Source organism: Aptenodytes forsteri, unplaced genomic scaffold (genome assembly GCF_000699145.1).
Source record: "Aptenodytes forsteri isolate BGI_AS27 unplaced genomic scaffold, ASM69914v1 Scaffold198, whole genome shotgun sequence".
NCBI lineage: Eukaryota > Metazoa > Chordata > Aves > Sphenisciformes > Spheniscidae > Aptenodytes > Aptenodytes forsteri.
The window spans coordinates 512,029-525,235 of record NW_008795697.1 but is presented as its reverse complement, the minus strand read 5'-3'; the positions used below and the strand labels follow the sequence as shown (position 1 = coordinate 525,235).

The following is a 13,207-nucleotide window of genomic DNA, read 5'->3' as shown; positions in this document are numbered from 1 at the left end:
GGTGTTGGGTTGACGGTTGGACTCGATGATCTTAGAGGTCTTTTCCAACCTCAATGATTCTATGATTCTATGATGATTCTAAGATAACCCAGGGACCTAAATTTTGTTTGGAATGGTTACCCGGAAGAAAAGATATTGCACTGGGCATAGATAGTCCCTGATAGGCAAAGCTTAGCCTGGTTTGCCAAGAGCTATTGTCAGTAGCTAAGGAGATATAGGTTTGGCAGCGAGCAGCGGATGTGTACCATCTTGGAAGAAAAAACTTTCAAACTGTGGCCCATTTACCACACCACATAGTGCTGCTCACCAACGGGTCGGTTGCTTCCCCGCGTGTCTGTGCCTTCTGCCTCTGGAGCAGGTACATGGACCGTGGCCGAGGCTGCTTGTGCAGAAAGCAGTATTACGAGACCAGCTTTAGTTACATGATTGTATGCTGTGTTATCCACAGGAGTCTGTGAATTAATTGGCGTACCTTAAAGTGTTGCTATCAAATTGGTAAGCCAGGGTGGTGGAGTAATATGTAAAGCCTACCGGACAAGTACGCAAAGGGTGCTGTGAGTGATATTTCCAAATAATAACTGTCACTGCTGGAAGCTAATGGTGTGCTGTCTGTGCTCTGAAAATAATTAATGAATAATTTATTTACTATGTAAAACTTACCTTGCTCTGCCCTGTCTTTTCTGTTTTCTTTGCTGGGTGTGTGTGAGTCAATCAGATAGCGTGGATCAATTCACTGCTGCATAGATCAGAGAAACCCAATGGAGGGTCTTCAGTGGCAACACGTTCGGATTCAGTGCCAGGGCCCATGGACATTAATAGCCTTTAACAAGCCCAACCAGCCCCACCTGGGACCCCTGCCCTCCCCAAGGCCAGCAGTCCCATTTAAGCTTGGGCCTGGGGCTGCTTGTGGGTCCTGTTGACCCTATCTTGCATGTCCTCTCCTTGCATGGTACTGCAGGTTGGGACCGTGGCGTGGTGTGGTGCTTGCTCCCTGTCCCCTCGGGAGCAGCTGGCCCTTGCTGCACGGGGAATCAGTACGTGCAAGGGAGAACAGCCCTGTGCTTGTGCAGGAATTTGGTCTTGCTCCTTTGAGACAAATCTGCTGTTTTGGGCTGTTCATTGCAGGTTGAGCAATAAATGGTAGTTAGTGTATGTTTATGTACGTGTTTTCACTGTCTGCTGTTTAATTATTGTGTGTAGGCTGTAATTGGCTCCTTTTAAAAGCTTACTGTGTGCAGCGTTGGCTCAGCAGAGCACTTCCTCCCAAGGATGTGTATGTGAAATGGTGCATGCAGAGATGTCTCCTCACAGCCTCATCCAAGTCCTGGAAACCTTCTGCAGATTAGGCATGGACACTCTGCTCAGCATCACACCCCAAAACACTTGAGGCACACACAGCTTCCTTGGACGAAAGATGTCCTTGCAGATGGGATCAGGCCCCTAGGCAAGCAGTGTGGTTCACATCCCACCCTCAGGAGCGTGCTCCAGGAGTTACTCTGCATTATCCCACTGGTGCCTCTGCAGTTGCAGCCCAGTGAAGCACCAGCAAAACCCCAGCAGGTGCAAGTTGTCCTTCTGCTCTGTGCACGTTTCATTAGGAGGTCCTTGAAGGCTGCAGAATTGCTTTACAATTTTCAAAAGAGGCCTTTTATAAGGCCTGACTGAGTAATGCCACATTCACATCTCTTCACCTAAGGCTCAGTGTGGCTGGCCACACGGCCAGGCTGATTCACTGACAGTCTCTGGGCTGGGAGTTAAACTTTAATATGAACCAGGGGAGAAGAACCCAGGTGTGACTCAGCCGCCCACGTCCTTCCCCTTCTCCTCCCCACTGGTGAGGACAGCGCAGCAGGACAAGGAGCGGGGACGCAGCATTAAGAGCCCATGACCCAGGGGCTATCCCAGCGATGGAGCCCAGTGACCCACGGGGGAAAAGAGTTGCCGTTGTCGGCGGTGGTCTGGTAGGATATGCAATTTAGCTGCTGTGTGATTGCGTTTGCCAGGGAGCCGGAGCTGTAAAAGCATTGCTTGGATGTGGGGTGAATGTTTTTCTTAAAATCATTCCTCCTTCAGATGATGGGGTGTTATGGAGGAGTTGGTTGAGTTCCCACTGCAGGAGGCAGCGAGGCTCATTTGAGCAGCTAGGACTTTGTAGGAGGAGAATGGCTCTTTCCCTCGAGGGAAAGCTTTGCTGCTGAGATATCCCAGAGGCATAATGTGTTTGACTCTAAAGGACAGCATGGAGCATTGCAGCACCTAAATCTCTCTTTTGACTTTTTGGCCATTAGCTTCTTGGTCCCTGTGCTGCTGGAAAAGAGTGATGATATAAGAGTCTATAGTTCTGACAGCGATTAATGATGGAAATTAAGCAATAAAAACAGCCAATAATAACAAGCAGGACATATGTGCGCTGTCCTTTTTAAGGTAACATCTTGCTTTTGCACAGGTCTAGCTTCCCCCCATGTGTTCCCAAGGGAATGCTGCAGTACCCTGAATTCTGTCAAGAAAGATAAATATAGTTCAGAGAGGAGCAGCCTGTACCAGCTCCTGCTGTCTCTGGCTGAAGGGGTTAGCCCTGCTGCAATTAATCACCGTGTGTAAACAAGCCCTGAACTTGGTATGGCTTTATACGATGAGTTTTGACAGGTGACTTTTGTCTTGGAAGTTCTGCAGGCACATCAGGGGTGCCAGAGGACTTATCTCCAGGAAGAAGTCCTCTAAGGTTCTTGATCAAAAGGCCTTCCTGTATATGCTGAGCTGCATCTCCTGACCGCTGCTTTCCCTTGATGCATCTCAGTAGTGATCTGTGATATAGCTACTAAACACTTCATCCACCATTCCTCATCCTTCTCTTGTAGGTGGGTGCATTAAATGCCTGTTTCTTTGCTAGACGTGGTTTCCATGTTGATGTTTATGAAGCCAGAGAAGGTAAGTTCAGCCTGATCATTACTGCTTTATTAATGTTTCTGTCCCTTTACTGACAACAGTTCTTGAAGAAGGAAAAGAGGAACTGTGTGAGCTCACTGAAACTGCAGAAAGAAAATGAAATCTGAAAGTGTGGCACATTGGGGATATTCTTTTCATTCTTCCCTTTAGGTCCTGTGTTGGGGGGGAACATTTATTTGAAATATGTTGTCTTGTGTGGAGGGAACCCACCCTTCAGCTACTAAAACGATGCCCTTTTTTATGTTCTTGGCTTAAATATTGATTCAAATCCTCACCTTTGAAAACTGGTCTCTGCATGAAGAATTATAGCACAGTGCTGTTGAACCAAGCTGGGTCACAAGTTTGGAAGCAACGGCTGTTGTTAATGCTGCAGCATCTCTGTTAGGGTTAAAAGCATCACTTGACTGGTAACCACTGCCATTGATAGTGAAGAGGGCTGGTGGTGAGAGGGGCAGGAGAGATGGAGTGCTTTCAGGAAGCCTCCAGCTCTGCAGGGCACTGCAACAGAGAAATAATGATTCGGAGCCCAGGTGCTGGCTGAAAGGGAAAGAAATCGTTTGCCTTCAGTGTCTATCAGCTGACAGACAAATAAAACCTGGGCAGAGATGGCAAGCCAAGCAGCAGATGAGAATGACACCATGGAAGGTGAAACTCGACTCGGACATGCAGCGAAGGGAAGGAGAAGCCCCGTGTGACATGTGGTCTCTGTGATAACTCTTCCTGCTCAGGCAGAGGTCAGGACGGGCGGTTCTGCTGCACAGCTCCCAGCTACACCCATCCCGAGTCCTATGCACAGCACTGGGTCCCCACCACAGAAATGGAGGGACACAGCAGCCAGCTCCAAGTGATGCCAGCAGGCTGCAGGCTCAGAGCAAGAGCAAATGGCTTTTCACCGTTAAACTCTTTGCTGGATGTTGTATATGCTAGAAGTTTCACAGGTTCAAAAAGCCTCTGGTTGCTTTTACCTGCCTTCTGAGTCGGATGGATTTTATCACTTTGCTCCAGTTTTTGGCCCATTTCTTGTGCTGAGATGCAACCCTGAAAGCCCTTGGGATAAGGCTCTGCCACACGCACTGGACGGACAACCCAGGAAGACTGAGTGAGGCCATTCGGAGGAGGAACAGGCCAGCACTGAGACATTTCCATCTGAACAGTGATGGAGAAGGCGACCTGCCAGTGTCCCAAAAAGCGTCAGTCTGTGTGTCTCAGCAGAAGCTGCCAGGCATTCATTGCTTGGCTCTCTCCACTTAGAGGGGAAGCAGCTCTTAGTGATAACATGCCCTCCAGCACTGTGGGGAGCTGTCAGGATCAGGTGTTCCCTTTGCAGCACTTGGCTGCAGCTGCTTCTTCCAGACTAGAGGAGGCACAGAGGAAGCGGCCCTCGAAGCTGCTCAGCTGCCTTCCCTACAGCTGAACATGCCCTCTGATACCTGCCCTCTCTGCATGCAGAGCGGGGGGACGGGGACTCCCCACTGCCCCACCTGCTGTTGCTGCAAGGATTTCGGGAGATGCCACCTGCACCAGGCTGTGTTATTGGTGTCTCAATAACCAACTGCTCTTTCCACGCAGATATCCGGGTGGCCAGCTTTGCCCGTGGCAGAAGCATTAACTTGGCCCTGTCCCACAGAGGACGCCAAGCCCTCCGAGCCGTGGGGATGGAAGAGCAGGTACCCTGGCAGCTTCTGTCAGTGGTGGGGTCTCTGTGGTTAAAATGCTGTTGACTACAGCTGGTGATGGACGGGCTCTCTTCTGCTCCCTAAGCACACAGGGGCCACCACAGCGGTAGCTCTGCTTTCATGAGGGTGGAGGTAGACCTCTCCCACTGCATGCCCACAGCCTGGCTCTCCACAGCTGCCAACGGGGATCTCTCCCAGCCTGGGGGCAGCACCCAAGCCTGGGCAGCTGGTCTCTGCTAGTGGCAGAGGGTGTTTCCCCGGCAGACCAACACTCAGACAACACCTTCCAGTGTTTACCTCTCTCCTGTGCTCTCCTCCCTCCTGGAGAGTGAGGGCAAATGGGGCAGGAGTAGGTCGACTCCCAAAAGAACTGGAGTATCAGCAGGATGTGATAAAGGGGGCTGGTTTCTCCACTGCCATGCCCTGATTTGTATTTTCCCACAAAACCTTGAGCTTTGGGCTGACCCCTGAAATCTGTGCACACTGACTTCGGTACAGCATGGTTGGCTCAGAGCCCAGCACTCCTCTACAGGGTGCTTGCTACCATTTAACATCCAGCTGCTGGCAGTGGCAGATCTCTTGGCCCCTGGCTCCCTGCAGAGAAGGAGCCCAGGCTTCGACAGCTCATATCCCAGCACCACGATGTAATTTGGCTGTCATCCCCTGCCCTGTCCAGAACCCTGGGGCTTTTCATGTCCCTTTTATCCAAAAATAATTTTCTGCTGATTTTTATGAGAATGAACTTGTAAGTAATCTCAGTAAAATGTAGTGACTTGGCGTTGACAGCCCTGTAAAATTTTCCCCAGTAACTTGGATAGCCACATGAAAATGTATGAACAGAGAGCATCCCATTCTCCCTGGAGTGCAGTGCATGGGGGGGATGGCACTTGGTAGCTTGTGCCCTGCCCCTTGGCAACTCAGTTTTGGCCAGAAGGCTGGGTTGTGTTCCCTTCCATTTCAGATTGTGTCCAAAGGCATTCCCATGCGGGCAAGGAGGATACATACACCTTCAGGGAAGAAGTACTCTATCCCCTACGGGAAGAAGAACCAGGTACTGGTCTCATGCTGCCACTTGGAGATGCTTCACAGAGCACAAAGGGTCTTTGATGGCGTTTGTAGCTCCGTGTGATGCACAGCCTGGGGCTCATGCTCTTAGAAAGGATGCTGTGAGTGGGAAGGGGATTGCGTGACCCCCAGGTTCGGCGGGGCTGTTTGGAGAGGGTGACATTTCTCATCTGGCCATGCAGAGCATCCTTCAGCAATGCCTCCTGAACCCCATGTTTGTTTGCCTTGCAGTACATTCTCTCTGTGGACAGAGCAAACTTAAACAGAGAGCTGCTAACAGGTAGGTTGCCAAGTCTGTTTGCAAACACTTTTACACCCTGTTCACCGAGGATTTAGGGTTTGCCCCATGAACAGGAGACTTTGGGCCCCAGGCTCTCTTTGCCTGTGAGTTCTGCATAACCTGGCTCTCAGAAAGTGCAAACGTGAACTAGCTGTGTTTTCAAGAAGAAAATCTATGCTGTTTCCCTGCTGCTTGTCTGACACAAAAGGATATTCAGACAAGTCCCCCCGAGGCCTTTCTGCATGTGCAGAAATCCCCGAGGAGCAGCTCTCCCTCCTTCGCCCTCAAGTGGGAACTGCCTCAGCTCCCTGGCTCCTGGCACCGGAGTCTGCTCCCAGAACTTCATCAGCCAAAGCAGGAAATACCTCCTCAGCCTTGCCACAGTTTGTGGCATTTTCCGCAACCCCTGATTGTACAGAGACAAATAGAAATTGGAGCACTGTGGCAAAGTGCGTAATCAGGCCAGGCCAAATTTCCCAAAATTTCCCATTGATTACAGGCACCGTATCCCATCCTGAAATATAATGTAGTGGTGGTAGAAACAGGTCAATGACTCATGTCATTGTAGGGAAAAAAGAAATCCTTGCAGGATACCTTGCACTTTTTAAATAGTTTTCACCAGAGTTGACGAAATGCAGTCTTAGTGTGTCCTGCCTGCCAGCCATCACTCAACACAGCAATCTTATTTGCTGTAATGGCAAAAGTCCCTATAATTTAGGGATCCCTTGGAAATATTTTTGGGGTCACAGTACAAGCCTCTACATTTAGTTGTCTTTTCATAGCTGCTGAGAAGTACTCCAACACTAAACTGTACTTTGGACACAAGCTCCTGGGGTGCAACGCAGAGTTGGGGAAGTTAACCATAAAAAGGTAATCCCTGCGCAACCCTGAGATCAAGTGCTGTGTTCAGTTAGTTTCTGCTTAATCATTCATAAAACCTCAAACAATTGAGCAATCTCAGTTTGAAACTAGCATGTTATTACTGAGCGGGCAAAACTCAGTGTCAGCTTTGGAAAGGAGAGACATCAAAACAGGGTTCATGGGGAGGCTGAAAAAAATTTAAGCAACTCGCTAACCCTCCAGCAGCCTGGCAGTAGGCTAGGCACAGGCTTGCAGACCTGTGCAGGGAATAAACGTGCCAGTCTCCATAGCGCTGGTTTTCAGGGACAGATTGCTCATCAGGGAGGGCAGCTAACGACCTTGTTGTGTTAAGTTCTGGTCGTGCCCCCCATCCACCTGGGAATGCAAGCTCTATGAAATAGCAGCATTATCCCAACAGTGCCTGCTGCATTCTTGGGTAGATCTGGCAGAGTTATGCTTTTGATAACCTACAGGATAATTATTTATGCTAACGTTGAGCTTCCCAGTCAGTGAAAGCCAATCTTCCCTCACCCTAGAAGATTAATAACGTTGGAGGTGACCCTGGCATTTTGCAAAAGGCAGATCTGCTGTGCCCAGTGGTGCTGAGCTGGCCTGGAGTTACAGCAGGATTGATCCAAGGGACTCTCTTGCTTTCAGATCTGACCAGCAGCCCTTGGAAGTCACCTACGATCTCATCGTGGGATGTGATGGAGCCTTCTCAACAGTCAGAAAGCAGTTCATGAGGCAAATGCGCTTTAACTACAGTCATGAGTACATTCCTCATGGCTATATGGAGCTGACCATCCCTCCCAAGGATGGAGATGTAAGTGTGGGGGCTGCTACCCCCGTAAGTGTGGTGCTACCACCTTTGCAGGTGGGAGACTCTGCTCCCCTTTCATGGTGGCTCTGCTACCATGCTCTACTCAGCTCTAGAGAAATTAATTTCTCACCTGGGGCTCAGCCATGGGATTAAAACTTCCCTAGGAGAAGGCAGACATCTCTTTCTCTTCGAGTGGTGGGGCCAATGTCTTGGTACCTGGCTGCAAAAATCCTGGAGAGCCTGTCCCGGACTGGTGGGGTTAATTCTAGCTCTGAGAGGTTCTGGGGATATGGGAATGTGTCTGTGAGGACATCAGCGATTGCAAACCAGCATATTTTTGCCCATCTTTCCTAGCCTTTTCTCTCGCCCTTGCTCTGTGTCTCCCTGAGGCACCAGGTACCAGAAAGGGGCCCTGTGGTCATTGTGTCTTCTCATGGTACAAAGGATGGGAACTGCTGTGCTGGTGTGGAGGGGAACCAGAGGCTAGGCTGGGAAAGCTGAGCAGGGCAGGTCAGGGACCCAAGGTGATTCTCCTTCTCTTTCAGTTTGCCATGGAACCAAATTACCTCCATATCTGGCCGAGGAACACCTTCATGATGATTGCACTGCCCAACATGGTGATAACCCACGGCCACACTTCCTTGGGGCACGGGATGGAGCTTGTGGGAATGAACTGGCTGTGGTGGCAGGCATGTGGCAGGGGCTGGGAGGGCCAACAAGTTGCCAGGAGGGACCCCCAGCCTGTGCCAGACATCCCACAGCCTGGGGGGGGGTGCAGGACAGGACCCCCAGAGCCGACTCTGCCTCACAGCACTGAGCAGGTACCTGTGCCACCTCTCTGTGCACGCATCCAAGCCCACCTGAGCCCCCCGAAAACCAGCTCTCTGCAGCTGGATGTTATAAACCAGATACGGGAGTACCAAGGCAGCATGCCAGGCAATGTGCTGGCAGATCACACACTGCCTGTTTCTGCCTCCCCCCGCCTGCCTCCAGTGTGTGCAAGCCCACCATGGGAAACAGGGTGGCCGGGCGCTTGTCCCCGCTGTGCTAGCAGATCACTGCGATTGCCAGGTGACAGGCTGGGCACTGAGCTGCTGCTCCAGGTGCCAGGTGCTCTCTATGGCCTCTGGGTTTCTTTCTGACCTTCCTTCCCGGCTGGCAGGACAAGTCCTTCACCTGCACGCTCTTCATGCCCTTTGAGGAATTTGAGAAGCTCACGACGGGCAAGCAAGTGCTGGGTTTTTTCCAGATCCACTTCCCAGATGCCATTCCCCTTATTGGAGAGTAAGTGTTCCCATCTCCCCTTCTTGCTCATCAATGCAGGGCTGCAAAGGCAGGGGATGCATCCCCACCCAGCCTTGGGGTCCTGGTGACAGAGACTCCACTGAAGCTGGTGGGCCAAGGGGTTGCAAACGCTGTTGGGGTGGATCCCCATGGGCTGTAGATCTGAAGGAGAGGGAGCGAACAGACCAAGGTCCGCATTGCGTCTGCACTAGAATAGCAATCTCAGCAACAGGACGCAGCCCCATCCTGCAGCAGTTTCTGATGGAGTCACACTGAAGCACTGCTCTGTCCCTTGGAGGCACAGCTCAGGCCCTGCCACTGCGGGAGCAAAGAGCAGATCACCTCCCGCTGCTTTCGTATTGCTGTTAAAGGTTTTGAACTCAAGGGATGGATTAGCTGTTCATAAGCCATGAGTTTTTGACATTAGAGGTGGGTGAGCAAAGTGACTCCACTAGAGCAAAGGTAAGGGTTGCATGCCGAAACCAGCAGCGCAAAGGTAGTCCTGCTGTTCAGATAGCTGAGTTGCGCAAATGTTGAGATTTTAGCTAACAGACTGAAAAAAGCTGGGCTTGGCAAAAAAACCCAACACACCACTGTGCTGACTAAATAAAGTCTGGCATTTATTGACTGTATGGCTAAAATAAATATCAGGGCTTTGGGACACAAGAGCAGGCAGTTCCCAGTGGCATGCTGCTCCCCGGGCAGGGGGGACCCTCTTGCTGCTGGGCAAGTGGCACAAGGGCAACAGCATGGAGCCGGAGCATCCCGCTCCTCCTGGGGGCCCTGGTGGCAGTGAGGACTGGGACCAGCCTTTCCAGCACACATCCTGATGGCCGTGGCTCTGTTTAGTGTGTCCTCATTTTCCTGCAAAGAGGGAAGCCTCCCCAGCCAGTGGGAGCTCCAGCCCACGCTATTAATGCTTCTGCTTTGCAACATAGTTATCTATTATGGGCTTTTTTTGGCTGATAGAAGAGTCTCAGCTGTGATAGGCAGTTTCCTTTCCTCTTAAGGAGACTGTATCACAAGACTTCATGTAAACTTAAAAACTCAGATATCCTCTGGTATATCCTTCCTACAGTGACTGACACCCACCACTGCTCCCGGTAAGAGGACTGAGATGTCGATGCCATTCTTTCTCATGGTCAAGTTGTGTGCAGGGCTTAAAACCTGCAGACAAAATATTTGGTCCATAGGGGGAAGTTAATGAAATAGGTTTTCTGGCTTCCGCATTTTTCCCAGCACAAATAGCCTAGTGAATAGGCTTGGGTTTTGCATCCTAACGCTGACAGTGCCCGTGGCCCTGGTTTCCTGAGCTTGGACGTGGCATGACTTGCTCTTCTTGTCTCTTGTGGTCCCACAAGTGAAATATCTGTTGTTTTGCCTGAAGGCGAGAGCTGAAGCACGATTACTTTTTGCTGCCAGCCCAGGCCATGATATCTGTGAAGTGTTCTTCGTACCACCTTGCTTCCCGGTGCGTGCTGATGGGAGATGCCGCGCATGCCGTTGTGCCCTTCTATGGACAGGGCATGAATGCAGTAAGTTCATGGCTGGCCCTGGGCCGTGTCAGTTTTGTCCCCACTCTTCTCACCCAGAAATGCCTGGTTGTAGAGTGTAGCTCCATGGAGTTCACGGGCTGGCCTGTCTCACAGTCTGATGTCCTCTGCATTGGCAGATGTTGAACTCCCCTCAGGCACCTGGCTGCTCACTAGGACCCGGCTGTCCTCTGGGGAGGAGAGGGGATGGGGCGGTGGTGCCACCTTCCCATGGGGCAGAGGACTGCGTGGGAGGGGGGGTCCAGCAGGACAGCCCCAGGCCGGGAAAGGCAACCCCCTGGATTTCTCTGCAAGACGCCTGGCAGAGTGGCCTGGAGTAAGACTCCTGCTCTGAAGCTGTGGTTAGTGGGACTCTGCACGTGCGAACAGCCACACTAGCTAAGCATCTGTGAGAGCACTTCTTGTGAACGTGTGGTTCCTTCTGCCTATTTACCCTCTAATTCTCCTCCCAGGGCTTTGAGGATTGTCTGGTCTTTGATGAATTAATGGACCAGTTGCACAATGACCTTGGTGAGTGAGGTGGCCGGGGAGGAGCGAGAGCAGAGGAGGATCCCTCCGCAGCTGAAGGCAGCTGGATACCCTGCTGGGGAGCTGTCCATGAGCCACCGCTTTCTTCTCCCAGGTGCCTGCCTCCCTGAGTTCTCCAGGCTAAGGGTGCCAGATGACCACGCAATCTCGGATTTAGCCATGTACAACTACATAGAGGTAGGTGAGCCACACACAGACTTGTGGTCCCATGGGCCATGCACACAGTGGCACTTTGTTAGGATGCACACAGTGGGCAGGGCCTCTGGCAAGACTCTGGTTGGGCTCTCACCCCGGCAGACTTTAGCCTAAGAGCTCCTTGGGAATGCCACTGGGGCTGGGGAGGCTCTGCTCCCTGCCGTGACACCCAGGACAGGCAGCAGGAGAGCTAGCAAAATGCAGGGGAGCTCTGCCAAGACGCCCTGCAAAGGGGTGATGGTTGCTCTGTCGCAGATGCGCGAGCACGTGAATTCAACATGGTTCATTTTCCGGAAGCACGTAGACAACTTCCTCCACACCCTCATGCCTTCCACCATCGTCCCGCTGTACACCATGGTAAGGCCAGCACCTCAATCCCCACTGCCTGAGCCACTGCGAGCTCCTCCTGGCTGGCTTTGAGGTGGTGACGTGCTCTTGCAACCCTTCCAGGTGACCTTCACTAGAATTCGCTACCATGAGGCACTTCAGCGCTGGAAATGGCAGAAAAAGGTTGGTCAGTGTGGTGTCTGTCCTCCCCATGCCATGAGCCTCGAGCATCCTGCACACTAGCACTGCTCGGCTGCAGGGGGGGGAGCTTTGGTGGTGGGATATTGCCAGGTGGGTGCAGGTATGAAGACTTCGCTTGGTGCCGCTGGGTAGGGGCAAACCTCTGATGATGCCGGGGTTTCTCTTTGCACTTGCAGATAATTAATCGAGGGCTCTTTGTCATGGGGGCAGCAGGACTGGGTGGCACCTACCTGCTCATAAAGCGGCTGGCACGGGACTTGAACTTCTGCATGGAAAACTTGTGGGGCTGGTCCCACTATCTGAAGAATATTGGAAATTTTCCCTTTGGCATACAAGTGGCTGAAATGTAAGGAGAACTCCTGGTTGTAATAAAAGTGAAGGCACAGGCTGTTGGCTCAGCTGGATGATGTTGTTTCTCTTGGGATGTGGCCTGGCAGCTCCTGCAGCCCCTCTGCCTCCTGCCCCCTCAGGAGCGGTGGTGGTTCCTCTCCCTCTCTCTGGGTGAGAGGAGCCCATCAGGGCACAGAGTACACAGAGAGCCTCTGCAGGGGCTCAGGTGTATCTCTGCCTCATCTCAGCATCCTTGTCTCAAGTGATGCAGTGTGTCATGGGCCGGGTGCGGGTTTTGTGTGCAGTAATGGGGGCAGCATGCACCCTCCCAGCCAGCAGGACAGCCATTTGAACTGGTTGGGGTGTCCCAGCACGTACTGCTGACTTCTGCTCTTACCAAAATCAAGTCAACATCTTGACTTGAAAATCAGCTGGCTTCCTCCCCATGCCAAGTCAAAGAAAATATGGTTCAGTTATTCTTGGTGGAAATAAAACAACTTTAAGAAAGGATGTCCTGGGGCAGTGCTTGAAGCTTGGAGAATGGGCTGTTCCATACCTGGCTGAGAAATACTTCTGACTTTTGCAAGCAGGTCTCCACAAAGGAACCACCAGGCCTTTGGGCTAAAGCAAGACCAGGGGCCTGAAGGACCCTCCTAGCTCACTGTTTTCCCTCTGCGCTTTTGCATGTGCCCTAGCATATACTTCTGTCTAATGCAATTACTGATCATATTTCTTTTTGAAAAAGTCTGGATCCCTCATCCATTTTCTCTAATTGTCCTCTGAAGCATGTATGTGGTTGTACTTGTACTGCACACACTATATCAGCAGTAAGACCTGCAGCTGCTGACGGGGGAGATGATAGATAGTCTCTTCATGTTCAAGTAACAACAGCCTCTGCCTGGGACCCTGGCAACGGGCATTGCATCCAAGACTCAGAGCCCTAACGGGTGCCTCTGGTGTCTTTGTGCAGCCAGGTGCAGGGTGCACGGGACTGTCCTGGTTTCGGCAGGGATAGAGTTAATTTCCTTCCTAGTAGCTGGTACAGTGCTGTGTTTTGGATTTAGGGTGAGAACAATGTTGATAACACACCGATGTTTTAGTTGTTGCTAGGTAGTGTTTACACTAGTCAAGGACTTTTCAG

The 13,207-nt window shown here is 51.5% G+C and overlaps 1 protein-coding gene across 1 annotated transcript; it reads left to right on the top strand.

Annotated features, from left to right (window-relative positions):
• Nucleotides 1-1,907: 1,907 nt before the first annotated feature.
• KMO (kynurenine 3-monooxygenase) lies at nucleotides 1,908-12,086 on the top strand. The gene is made up of 15 exons (XM_009283137.1): nucleotides 1,908-1,961; nucleotides 2,859-2,928; nucleotides 4,516-4,613; nucleotides 5,584-5,673; nucleotides 5,919-5,967; nucleotides 6,750-6,837; nucleotides 7,486-7,651; nucleotides 8,194-8,265; nucleotides 8,811-8,932; nucleotides 10,320-10,467; nucleotides 10,938-10,995; nucleotides 11,108-11,190; nucleotides 11,464-11,565; nucleotides 11,659-11,718; nucleotides 11,913-12,086. Exons 1-15 carry the CDS (start codon nucleotides 1,908-1,910, stop codon nucleotides 12,084-12,086), a joined length of 1,434 nt encoding a protein of 477 aa, XP_009281412.1.
• The last annotated feature ends 1,121 nt before the right edge of the window (nucleotides 12,087-13,207 follow it).

What these genes read in the sequence shown, in the direction of transcription:
- KMO (XM_009283137.1), top strand. Translation starts at nt 1,908, where the DNA reads ATGGAGCCCAGTGACCCACGGGGGAAAAGAGTTGCCGTTGTCGGCGGT. An exon ending in CCGTTGTCGGCGGTGGTCTG is followed by an intron (nt 1,962 to 2,858) that starts GTAGGATATGCA and finishes CTTCTCTTGTAG; the next exon opens with GTGGGTGCATTAAATGCCTG. An exon ending in GCTGGAAATGGCAGAAAAAG is followed by an intron (nt 11,719 to 11,912) that starts GTTGGTCAGTGT and finishes TTGCACTTGCAG; the next exon opens with ATAATTAATCGAGGGCTCTT.